We start from the raw sequence: 12,215 nt of genomic DNA, 5'->3' as shown, positions 1-12,215 counted from the left end.
ATCCAATAGTAAGTTGGAACTCATTTGGCTGGCCACCATAACACGCTCTGGGTAGCGCAAATATCGATAAGAGATGGTAGCGCGGTTGAATATCTAATGTACACTAACTATTCGCTGAAGTAATAGCTCAATATTCACTATTATTAAACTACACTAGTCTCATGTCACTATGACTAGTGATAATGATTATGCAAGCCAATTCTTAACTGAAGTAAAAATTCGATATCATCAGCATTGATTGTACATAAAGTACACATCTAGAGATTATGAAGGACTGATCATTTCATTACATTATAAATACTCTAGGTGCCAAGTGCATTATCACATTATCAGAATAAAACTCTCAATGACTGCAGTGGCTGCCAAACTAGTAATTTCAGAGTTGGTATCGAATGGGGGAGACACTTCAACGACATCCGCACCCACAACATTTAAGCCCTTTAGTCCATCAAGCACACTAAGTAACTCTCTTGTAGTCCATCCTCCAACTTCCATTGTACCAGTACCTGGGGCACTACTAGGATCCAAAACGTCTATATCCACAGTGATATAAACTGGAGCGTCCTTTGGTATCGTAGTATGAATCTTGTGCAAAATACCCCGAATACCAATGCGGTCTATTTCTCTGGCACCAATTGCCTTGAATCCACATTCAGCATCATGAACAGGGTCGTATTCAAAGTCGATGAATGGAGCTCTTAATCCAACATGAATATTGTTTTCTGTGGCAATATAACCCTTTTCCAGAGCATAATGAAGGAAAGTACCATGGTTCAACAGCATATAATGAGAGATACCTCCACCTAATACCTTAGGATTCCAAGTATCAAGATGAGAGTCAAAGTGGATCACGTGCAAGGGCTGCTTATACGTTTCGAAAGCAGATTTAAGGCACATAAGAGAGACAGTATGGTCACCTCCTAAGGTAATAATCTTAGTTGACTTTTTTGTCGTATCTGAACGGAATCGATGGATCGCCCTTTGACCTCTATAAAGTTGATTTAAAGCAATTCTGTTATCGAACGGAGTCATAGGAACATCTCCGCAATCAATGATACTCTTCTTAGTGCGATGCTCTTGACCATAAGTCCCATCGCCAGCTTCCATTCTTCTCAGTGCTGAACGAATTGAATTAGGACCAAACCTAGCACCAGTACGATAACTGACGCCAGTGTCAAATGGTGCTCCAACAACTGCAATGTCTACTGAAGTCGAAAGTGTATCGTTATCTGGATTAAAGCACTCAAGGTGTGGTCTGTGACCATAAGTAACAATTCCTCCAAAGTACAGAAGCCCATCGAGATCTGACGTGTCATCATCTGAGGGGAGATTCAACTTAGACTTGATACGATTGTATCCAAACTCATGGTTCAAACTGAATTCATCAATCTCTCCAACATTCTCCAAGTGAATTGAAGGTCCCGTAACTTCACCGTAGATTGAGTCTAAGTATGACTCGGCTGTAACGCTGGTGACTATTGCAAGTAGTAATCCTATAGAGAAACGCATGGTGAATGAATAGATATATGATAAGTATTAGTTGTTTTAGAGTCGTTATGCTTCGTCTTATATATTGGAATTTGCTTAGCGGGTTTCTTCTCGATTAGGAATGCAAATGCGAAAGTTGTATGGCACATAAACTTTATTTTTTACGGAGTGCTTATGTTCCTAATTAAACCGTTTATTTTAAATTATACAATGCAATTTGCAACATGAATTCATGGCAAGAATTTGTCCTAAGAAAGTAATCCGGGAAGCATTCCAAAGTTATTCCCTGTTCTCCTCTTCTTCTAAAGAGCTTTCTTCCGACAGAGAATCTAATTCCGGAGGGGCATTAAAATAAGGCGTAGCAATGATTGTGGGTTTTTCCAAACCACCAGGGTTTGAACTTGTTGAAGAAGAAGTTAATTGAACTGTATGTCCAATTGCTTGTCTGTTCATTAGGTCCTCATATTCATCAAAAACACTTTGATGATGACTTTGAATAGGATATTTTGGAGTATCTATCAGACCCAGGGTTTGAGAATTACTCACTTTAGAAGATTGAAGGCTCATTAAATAGGATTGATAGTCTGTAACATTCTCATCATCGTCATCATCTCCGTCATCATCTTCATCACTATCATCATTGGGAAGTCCTGTGTTTTGATAAGGAATAATCATCAAACTAGGGTCTCTTGCTGTCGAATTAAGTTTAAAATTCCCAGTTGCATTATTCGCACTATTGGGATTAGACACTGATTGAGAAATATAGTAACTAGTAGCAGTGTCATTATTAATATTGTTTGGAGGTGTGCTGCCATTAGTTGCGCTTTCACATATAATTTGGGCATCTTTCGAAGTAGGTGGGGGTGAACTTGAAGGAGATATAGTGTTGCTATTACTTCCAGAATCAGACGAAGATGGAGGACCAGACTCCAAATCTCTATTATTAAACGATGAAGTAGAGCTCACATCCAAATGGTTCATATCATTGTGGTCATACGATATTGAGTTCCGTGAATTAGGGATTGCCAAAGAAGGTTGATCAAGTTGGTCATAATCAATCTTTCTAGATTTAAACTTGGATGACAGTCTTGCATTAGAACAATTCAAATACATGAAATCCACTTCTTCTAATTTAAGACCTTTTGTTTCATAAACCATGAAATAAACGTAAACGGCTCCCATGGCATTAAAGCCTCCCCAAATGAAAAAAATCTTATTCCCTAATGCTGCAGTGTGATGTCCAGTATCAATAAGATAAGGAGTGGCATAAGCCAACACAAAATTCACCAACCAGTTGGTGGCAGCAGATAGTGACATTGCCTTTTGACGAATACTTATACCATAGATATCCGAACAAAGTGCCCAAGTACAGCCACCCCATGTACTTGCAAAAATAGCAATAAACACACACAGGAAAGATATACATATTGTAGAACTTATGAACGTATCCAGAACAGCAACTCCAACCACGGCAATGATAAAGTTGGCACAAGACATAGCTACCCCACCATATAGTAAAAGTGGTCTTCTGCCAACAATATCAATAAGAAGGATTCCTGGAACAGTGAACACGGTATTGACACAATATGTTGTAAATGACATAAGATAACTATTCTTCATACCAGCACTAATGAAAAAATTAGTTCCATAATAAAAGATGAAGTTGATACCACTACATTGTTGAAAAAATTGGACACCCATTCCCGTAGCCATTCTTAAGCGTTGCTTGTGTCTCCCACCTCCATTCCTAAAACAATCTAATATTGTAGTACGTCCAAAGGATACTTCATAATCGTAATTGGCCTTAATGTCAACCAATTCTTCAATTAAATCAGGATCATCACTGGGGAGTCGTCTCAACATCGACAAACTCTCTAAGGCTAAATCCAATTTATTCTTTGTCACGTAGAAACGAGGAGACTCCGGAAGGAAATACATCCCCACACAAAGAGTCAACCCCCAAAGGAATTGAAGCGCAACAGGTATTCGATAAGATCCCAGGTTATTCAACTTTCTGGTACCTTGACAAATGGCACTAGCAATCAATAAACCCCATGTGATTGCCCATTGATAAGTGAAAACAATGGAACCTCTAACCCATTTAGGAGATGCTTCAGCTTGATATAAAGGTACAATAGCAGACAAAAGTCCCACAGCAACACCCAGTATTGCTCTTCCTATGCATAGAAATGTAATGGATTGTGATGAAACCTGTAATATATTCCCAATCATAAATATAATACCTGAGGATACCATTATACTGGACTTCCTTCCATAGGTATCGGATATTGGTGGAGCTGCTAAGGCCCCACAGAATGTACCTAAAGATAATATAGCAGTGACTAATGCCCTTTCGTGAACAGAAAATCGAACTCCATTCGTTGCTATATGACGTTTGACGTAACTCATTTCAAGTATATCATTAATCAAACCTGTATCGTAGCCATAAAGGAAACCACCTACTGCAGCCATCATACCCACCAAGATAGCCGAAGTGGAAGACGATTTCTGTTTGATTTTCCTATAATATTGGGCATCGTGGTTACTATTATCGTAAAGTAAGCCCTCTAATCCGCCAAGGAACTTGTCCCACTGTCGTTGTAGGAAGCTCAGGTGTTTCTGTTCTTCAATGTTTTTCTGTTGTGAATACATAGGGGGAGGAGTGGTCATAATGTCTTTATTTTCATTTTGGCATATAGGCAAGTTCAGATCAAGATGTTGGTTCACATCTTCATGCAAAATAGGAGGATTGGAAGGATCTGGTGCGGTATCTGTAGACGAAGATAGATGTTTCTCCGAGTCCATATGTTCAGAGGATATAGATGCATTTTCCGAGAGTAGAGCGGGGGTAGGGTTTCTCATACTCCGTATTTCTCGTTCTATGAGCTCTTGTGCTGTTATGTGAGGGCTATTGATACTATTTGGATCGGTGAACGATCTAGATAGACGGCTTTGTCGGTTCCAACGTTTTGAGAAGGGCCAATATCGTGATACTTGTTGCACAGGCAAAGTACCCGGAGGTACTTGTGAGGAAGGCTGTTTCATTATGGAAGAGAGATTTTGGAGCTCTTGCTTTAGACTATGACTATATGAATGTTATTTGGATGGTGGTGCAAGGATATATTAAATTTGTATGGTTCTAAAACTCCTCAAAATCTGTATGGGCAAGTATATATGAGACTGACTGACTATCTTAGGAGCAGATAGTAACGATTTTCAGTAAGCTACCACACCAGATATAATCTGAAGAGTGTCACAATATTAAGCTCAACTTCCACAGTTCAGCGGTTGTTTCAAACGACTACTATATTAGATCTGCTTTTTTCTGTAAGCGATAAGAGAGCTTGAGATAAAAGACAAAAATCTAATAGCCAAGAATGAAGCAAAGGCAAAGATTCTGTTTAGCAGTGAAGTAGTTCACTTATTCAGATAAATATGTATTGGTAAGCAGTGAACACCACTTATTAATTTGAATCACTTCTGAAGGTCATGGGCTTAGTAAAACTTTTTGGGTCGTTCTTTGTACCAAGAACCAGTGAAGTATTTTGAAAGGGGGCAAGATGACGATCGTATGAATGCACATGTCCCGAAAAGGAAGTCTACAGTTTCCAAAACTGTGCTATCAGAGAATGGCTGCTACATAAATGATAACTCTGACAGTTTTACTGAAATTCGTTAATATTGTCTTTCTGTTGATTATACTAGCATACTAAAGGTTCTTGTTCACACCCATTGGTGAGTCATCGTGACAAGTTAACTCATACAATTACTGCTACTAGTTTTGGGTTTTTTTTTTCTCCCCCCAATCCATCCACACGTCAACGTCCACAATTAATTTTCAGCCATCATCGTCGGTCGGTCGCCTTCGTCAACACGATATCGGAATATATTTATTAGAACGGAGCTGAGCCTGGGTAATAAACCATGCTAAAAGCACGTATTACTTGTATAAAATATATTCCCGCAAGTATTGTTACCAATTAGTCGAATAAATTTGTAGGTTCCCATAGTTACATTGTTCTCTAGTGCGGTGCTACCATAAAATCATGTGGCTAAAGAAAGTGTGGGGTATAATATCTGCCGCACCAAAGTTCTGTATCGGGAATGCAATTGGATACCTACTTATGATTGAACGGCGCAGTGAGGTACAGAGTGGTGGTGTGTTAAGAGTTCGCGTGTGGGGTGAGCCAAAATTTCGACCACATTATGACTAAATAAGAATGGGAATAAATAAAATGTAAAGGCCAACTGGGGTATTGCTAGCTATTCCCTTGACAGGTATATTCGCCCACTCTGCATATTATCGATTTGTATGCGTCTTTGGTATTACCATAGCTAAAGCAAAACATATTGATATATATAGGCAATTGTAGACACGTCGGCAACGTGACATTAGATAAGCGAAAACATCCTTCTGTTCTTGTTGAGTCCACTTCGCCTTTGCTAAGGCGCTCTTTCCCAGCACAATCTTTTCATATATGAGAAGTAGTAGACAACTTGTTATCTTGGTGTGAACTACGTCTTCATGGAAACTTTTAGTCATGCTATAGTTAAATGAAGGAAAAGAGGTTAGTTAGGAGTATTCGTCTAGTACGGACGAGAACTTCATAGTGGTCTACTTCTTAGAATCGAGCTGTATTGTGCCGTTATACCCGCAATTGTTGAGCTATGTACATTGCTGCTGTGGAACATTCATCTGAAACATATTATGAGCTGCTTCATAAAGAATGAGGCAGGTTCAAAATACTGTTAAACTGAAGCGGAACTTCCAATTTCTGCAATTTGAGGAGACTCTTGTGCTCGGTTCGTTATTTTTTTCAATCCGACACGAGCTACAGAAATGATACCGTCGGCTTTGGGGCTAATAGGCTTGCGGATATTAAGGGATTGTGACGTATCATTAATCATCACCCTTTATTTTCTATTGATATTATCTTTATCCACAGAATGAAAATATAGGTAGGATATCATATTCATGACCTTGAATAAACCTGCTTTTCGTTCCACTTTGGAAGTGCATATTTTGAATGCTGCGATTACACCAAAAAATGAGAAGAGCAGTGGAAATACAGTTGAAGAATACACAATTGGTGTATCACATGAAATCGATTTCAAAAGCAGTGATTTGGAAGTCTGATGCAGACACGATAAAGCGTAAATTATTTAGCTCATATTTTACCACTGTTATGTTTTGAGTCCACAAGAATAAAAAAACACTAATACACGTACAATTATCAACTAGCCACTTTTAAAGTTAACTAACAGCGCAATTGCCACGAACTACGTATTCTATTAATTTCGGCATGCAAACTTTAGACTAGTAGTATACCTCCGTTTTTGTATTGCACACCTTATTACGTCATTCAATGGTATCTCAAATAAGCTGATCTATAGTAATCCTACTAAAGGTTCACATTTTTCGCAGCCATTACTTGGTTCGTTTTGCCAACCAATACTTGACCATATTTTGGTACATAGATTAGGGTCGTAAAGAATTACTTAAAGCTATTGAGCTTCAGAGAAATAAGAACCTTCTAGTTTTAGTATAGCATAAGAATGTTCATGATATGCGCTAAAATGGTAGTAGGTCATTTAAAGACGTATAAACAAAGCCATTTCCGAACTAATTCTTTTAAGACAATACATAATACGAAAAAAAGTAAAGGTATAAAATTATAGTCTAATATAAGCAATCGATTAAATATTTTTGAATGAGTTGTCTTTCCATATCACCAGACTTCCTTCTATTAGATCGATTAGCACCAACAATATTCTTTCAGATCTTGCCACATTTACTCCAAAAAATGATTCACAGTTTTTTTTACTATCAATACTAATACAACATAATACGTTACTGCATTGATCATTGAATCAATCAAACTACGATATCATCAAGTTTGCTAGTAGCTAACCGTGTTTTATTAGGACTATGACTCGTATACCAAATTAAGGACATTAATGGTAGCGCCACAAAGTTTGTGACACTTTCACTGTAAATGAGATGGACTTTCCTTAAAGGCCACCTATACGCCATTCGATCACATTATTGATCCACTCTTGCAGCCATAGAAATCATACCTATAGATCTAATCGGTTATGAGCACTAAGATTAAAGAAAAGGATCATATACCCAGTCCTGCTCCTGAGAGTAGTGTTGTTTCTGGTTTTGAAACCAACAACAGCAGTGACTTACAACATCGTCAAGTACATGATGATGATGTAGGATTAGGTAAGACACCAAAGGCTCCTCCAAATGCAGTAAGAAAAGCTAGTACTGTCAATGTTGTTTCTGGAGTAAATAAAAGTGCTAGCAGATATCGGAAGCTTCATCCCAATTCGTTTGTGTTGTATTATGTGTATCATGGAATTCTACTTGTCATATTCTTTATTATTAGTATTTACAAAAATTGCCTTTATCTTTACCGGCGAAGCACCCTTCGAGTACTTGCTATAACTTATTCCCCAAACAGTTCACCACAAGTAATTAGAGAAGATGTTAATAAGCTTACTAAGATTCCTAAACGACTAGGCACAATTATTAATTTACAAGATGATAATGAGGAAAATGGAGGTGTCGAAGGACTTATGTCACAAATTGCTGATACTAGTAGTTGGTGTCTTTCTGCTGGAATCCCATATTTATCTATCTATGAATGTACTGGTGTACTTACAGGCGAATATTTACCTTTCTTACAAAAGGAAATGATCCATACATTAGCCAATTATTTTGGAACTGATGCTATACCCAATTTTCTGTTAAAAATTGCTCATACTAATGAAAGCCTTGTATATTGTGAAGATGCTCCAGTCGATTTACAAGTGGTTTTACTTTCTCGTGTTGATGGTAAACCTACAATTGTAGAACTTACTCGAACAATGTACGAATTGGCCAAATCTAATGAATTAAAGGTTAGTGATATCACCATTTCACTAGTTGACGAGGAGTTGGTAGAATTGGTTGGACCTGAACCTGATTTGCTTATTCAATTTGCACCTAATTTGGATTTACAAGATTATCCACCTTGGCAAATTAGATTGAGTGAGATTTATTGGGAACCAGAGAATATTGATGTAAGTTATTTGGTATTTATTCGTGCTTTACAAAAGTTCTCCAGATGTAAAATGAATGTGGGTAAATAATGATGAGAATTATAGCATTTTCGTTGCATTAAAAGTGATTTTTTACGTGGTTCATGAGATGGCCGTAAAATGTTACCTCCTTGGGATTAATATATAGATCTGAAGATATAAAAAATACATGCTAGGTCTACGATAGCCCGATAAGCTGGCTATTCAACCACCTATTTGATATTAAGGATTAGTAGGTAACTTTAATACAAGCAAATATCCTCACAAGCACAGTTTTTGCACCGTTGAAATCCAACCATGAGCCAATAACTAATTGGCACAGCATTAGAGAAACACCCCAGCTTCACCAACCATTGCTGCATCTGATTATCCAGCCAAAGTAAATACTTTAATGCCACATCTCAATGTTTGAAGAATATTCCATGGAGTGGTATCATACATCAGTCACCTTCTTGAGATACGGAATGGCTCAATTAAGGGGCCCCTAGCTACTTATTTGGCTTTTTGTTCGCCCTATAAAGTCTCGAGTATATAATGCTGAGGAATTGCCCTGGTTGTTCATGTTTGTTTGTTACAGAACAAGGGAAAACATTTCTGGTAACTTATCATGTCAGATGGTAATATCACAGAGTATCAAGGTGGCTACATGTTGACTGTGGCGATAACGGCTCCGCTAACAATTTGGGAGATTATTCAGAATCTGATATCTACATGTGTGGAGTTTATTATGGCCGAACAGTTAAGCCACAGAAGCTGAGCGCCAAATCTGTATCTGCCTAGTGGATTGCAATATTATGCATTGTGTTGCGTGTCGTAATTGCACTGGGGTTTTAAGTCACCCTTATGTCGTTTGTAAATGATACGCAAATGGAAACGAACATTTACGGTGTAAATAGAAGTATTAGACAGGTACTAGACCTGGCAGCGAACGCAGGTTAAGAAGGACGGCTGGACCACCTGTATGAATCGCTAGCGTGAATGCGAGATTGCTCCGCTGGGTACATGGTGGCTGCCATGATACAAAATCAGTGGTTGTGCGTACAATAGTAAAAGCTCAGTCGAAGCTGAGTACGCTATAGATAGGGACTACGGGTATGATTGGCAGATCAATGCATGTCCTATCGGATGGGGAGCTATTGGTGGCTTGATAGGTGACTCTTGGACAAAATCTGTTCACAGAGGTGGTTCTTTGACTTGCGATACCTGCAGGAGACAGATACAGTGTATGGTACCATACTGAGGTCAAATGGGGAGATGCACAGTACAGAGACATGCAAGGTTGTCTAAAGCCTGGCGCGTGGTCTTGCTACTATAGATTTGGTGCACCTCACAAGTACGAACCAGGTAGCAAAAGCACTAATTTTGCTTGTAGCAAGGTCAGGGATTTACAGCGTAATAAATATATTGGAAAATTAGGTAACAATATAATTGGATCTACTCTAAGGAGTTGTCCTAATCTTGAAGAAGATAAGGGAACTCGTTTGTCATGGAATACACCGTACATTTTATTCGAACCAAACAATGTATAGTATAAAAGTTGTCATATTATACGAAAATAGATTCAGAACTAGTCACGTGACCGAAGACGCCAAAAAAAATTGGGCTGTGTGTAGTGCCCTTCCACGTATACCGGAATTCAGGTAAAACAACGTAACACGTCTAGCACAACACCTCAAAGTTATTCTGTTCAGTGGCAATAGCTCTGACACATAGCTAGCTAAAACCAACGGTAAAGGAGCATTTAAACTCCCCTTAGTTATAGATTTTTATTATCGTTTGTTATTCCATAAAGTCAGGTACAGAATGGGTATTTTTATTAGTAGAATGGTTAGCCAATTATTCGGCAATCAAGAGATGAAAATCTTGATGGTTGGTTTGGATGCTGCTGGTAAGACGACTATCTTGTATAAGTTGAAGTTGGGTGAGATTATCACTACTATTCCAACCATTGGATTTAATGTGGAAACTGTCCAATATAAGAATATTGGATTCACCGTATGGGATATTGGTGGACAAGATACCATTAGACCATTATGGAGATATTATTACCAAAATGCTCAAGGTATTATCTTTGTGGTTGATTCCAATGATAGAGATAGAATTGACAAGGCAAGAGATGAATTAGAAAAGATGTTGAATGAAGATGAATTGAAGAATGCTTCAATTTTAGTCTTTGCCAACAAACAAGATTTACCTAATGCTATGAGTGCTGCTGAAATCACTGAAAAGTTGGGTTTGACCAAATTGAGAGGTAAGCCATGGTATATTCAATCTACATGTGCTACAACCGGTGATGGTTTGTATGAGGGGTTAGAATGGTTATCTCAGAATGTTGCTAAGGAATAAGCTTTTTGTTTGCCAATAGCTTAATCATTATAATAATAACATTTAATAGTAATTATCTTCTAATTAACCATGCTTTCTTAATCAATAAACAATAGCATAGAAACTCTAATGTAGTAATTGGGGCTAATAACAAGTATAAGCTTACATATTCGAATAAAGACATCATTTCTGATTTAGGTCATCTAGCCCTACATAAGCACGTGAAACACTGATGCTTCAATTGTGACACTCGAGAAAATTCAACACAGAACAAAGAAAAATACTAACGAGAAGCGACATTCCCTACAGAAAACTAATTATGGTACTCACCCTAAACCAGTAACCACGTGATGACTCACGTGAAACTATCAGTGACATCCTGATCTTTTGTGCGACATAGTTGCCTCTTTGGGAGCACGATGATTGAAAAATTTTTCCACCTTGGTGTGCGACAGACCTGACTTTTAACATATTTCCCTCAACTTAACCTAGTGGTTCTTGTTTCTCCTTGTACCTAGTATATCCCAATAATCAAAATGGTATGTGTGACCAGCGATAAAAGATGATAGACGTCTCGTGGAAGACATAAGAAAGTCCCGTTATATAAGTTTGATATTGATATTGTTGATGGAAATGGAACATGAAGAAAACGAAATTGTATCCATCAGTTGAACTAGTCTTTACTCCAGCATCTAAGACTGGCATCCGAACTTGAACGTATATCAATGCATCACTGTTATACAGTTAATAGTATGTATCCCAGTCCAAGAGAAATTCATATCCATGTCGTGATACCCATATCGAATTATCCATCTAATGTCCAACTTATAATTACAAGATACAACGGCTGTCTTCACACGTCTTCTCCTGTCCATCTAGTATTACTTTAATCTTACTCAGTACTAACATTTATTCCAGGCCGGTGTTAAGACTTTTGAATTGAGAACCAAGTCCAAGGAACAATTGGAAACTCAATTGTTTGAATTGAAGCAAGAATTGGCCACTTTGAAGGTTCAAAAGTTGACCAGACCTTCTTTGCCAAGAATCCACACTGCCAGAAAGAACATTGCTAGAGTCTTGACTGTCATCAACCAAAACCAAAGAGATGCCGTTAGACAATTGTACGCTGGTAAGAAGTACCAACCAAAGGACTTGAGAGCCAAGAAGACCAGAGCCATCAGAAGAAGATTGACCAAGTTTGAATCTAAGGCTGAAACTGAAAAGGCCAAGAAGCAAAGAATCGCTTTCCCTCAAAGAAAGTTCGCCATCAAGGCTTAAGATTGCTCGTATCCTATCTTTTATAGTTTATGATT

At 38.0% G+C, this 12,215-nt stretch overlaps 5 protein-coding genes across 5 annotated transcripts; 3 read left to right on the top strand and 2 right to left on the bottom strand.

Annotated features, from left to right (window-relative positions):
* Positions 1-321: 321 nt before the first annotated feature.
* On the bottom strand, positions 322-1,509 carry AFP99 (Afp99p; the record flags this gene model as incomplete). Its single annotated transcript, XM_043194092.1, has 1 exon — positions 322-1,509. The coding sequence occupies one exon, from the start codon at positions 1,507-1,509 to the stop codon at positions 322-324; it is 1,188 nt and encodes a 395-aa protein (XP_043051144.1).
* A 258-nt stretch (positions 1,510-1,767) lies between these two features.
* Positions 1,768-4,293, bottom strand: HGT4 (glucose sensor; the record flags this gene model as incomplete). Its single annotated transcript, XM_043194091.1, has 1 exon — positions 1,768-4,293. One exon carries the CDS (start codon positions 4,291-4,293, stop codon positions 1,768-1,770), a length of 2,526 nt encoding a protein of 841 aa, XP_043051143.1.
* A 3,291-nt stretch (positions 4,294-7,584) lies between these two features.
* On the top strand, positions 7,585-8,628 carry KQ657_003364 (ditrans,polycis-polyprenyl diphosphate synthase; the record flags this gene model as incomplete). The annotated part of the gene is made up of 2 exons (XM_043194090.1): positions 7,585-7,826; positions 7,959-8,628. 2 exons carry the CDS (start codon positions 7,585-7,587, stop codon positions 8,626-8,628), a joined length of 912 nt encoding a protein of 303 aa, XP_043051142.1.
* A 556-nt stretch (positions 8,629-9,184) lies between these two features.
* Positions 9,185-10,923, top strand: ARF2 (Arf family GTPase; the record flags this gene model as incomplete). Its single annotated transcript, XM_043194089.1, has 3 exons — positions 9,185-9,232; positions 9,683-9,761; positions 10,295-10,923. The coding sequence occupies 3 exons, from the start codon at positions 9,185-9,187 to the stop codon at positions 10,921-10,923; spliced, it is 756 nt and encodes a 251-aa protein (XP_043051141.1).
* A 515-nt stretch (positions 10,924-11,438) lies between these two features.
* On the top strand, positions 11,439-12,180 carry RPL35 (60S ribosomal protein uL29; the record flags this gene model as incomplete). The annotated part of the gene is made up of 2 exons (XM_043194088.1): positions 11,439-11,441; positions 11,821-12,180. 2 exons carry the CDS (start codon positions 11,439-11,441, stop codon positions 12,178-12,180), a joined length of 363 nt encoding a protein of 120 aa, XP_043051140.1.
* Between the last annotated feature and the right edge of the window lie 35 nt (positions 12,181-12,215).

Source organism: Scheffersomyces spartinae, assembly GCF_019049425.1.
Source record: "Scheffersomyces spartinae strain ARV_011 chromosome Unknown scaffold_3, whole genome shotgun sequence".
NCBI classification, from domain to species: Eukaryota; Fungi; Ascomycota; class Pichiomycetes; order Serinales; family Debaryomycetaceae; genus Lizanozyma; species Lizanozyma spartinae.
Note: the sequence above shows the minus strand (reverse complement) of the source record. Positions and strands in the feature narration are given on the sequence as shown.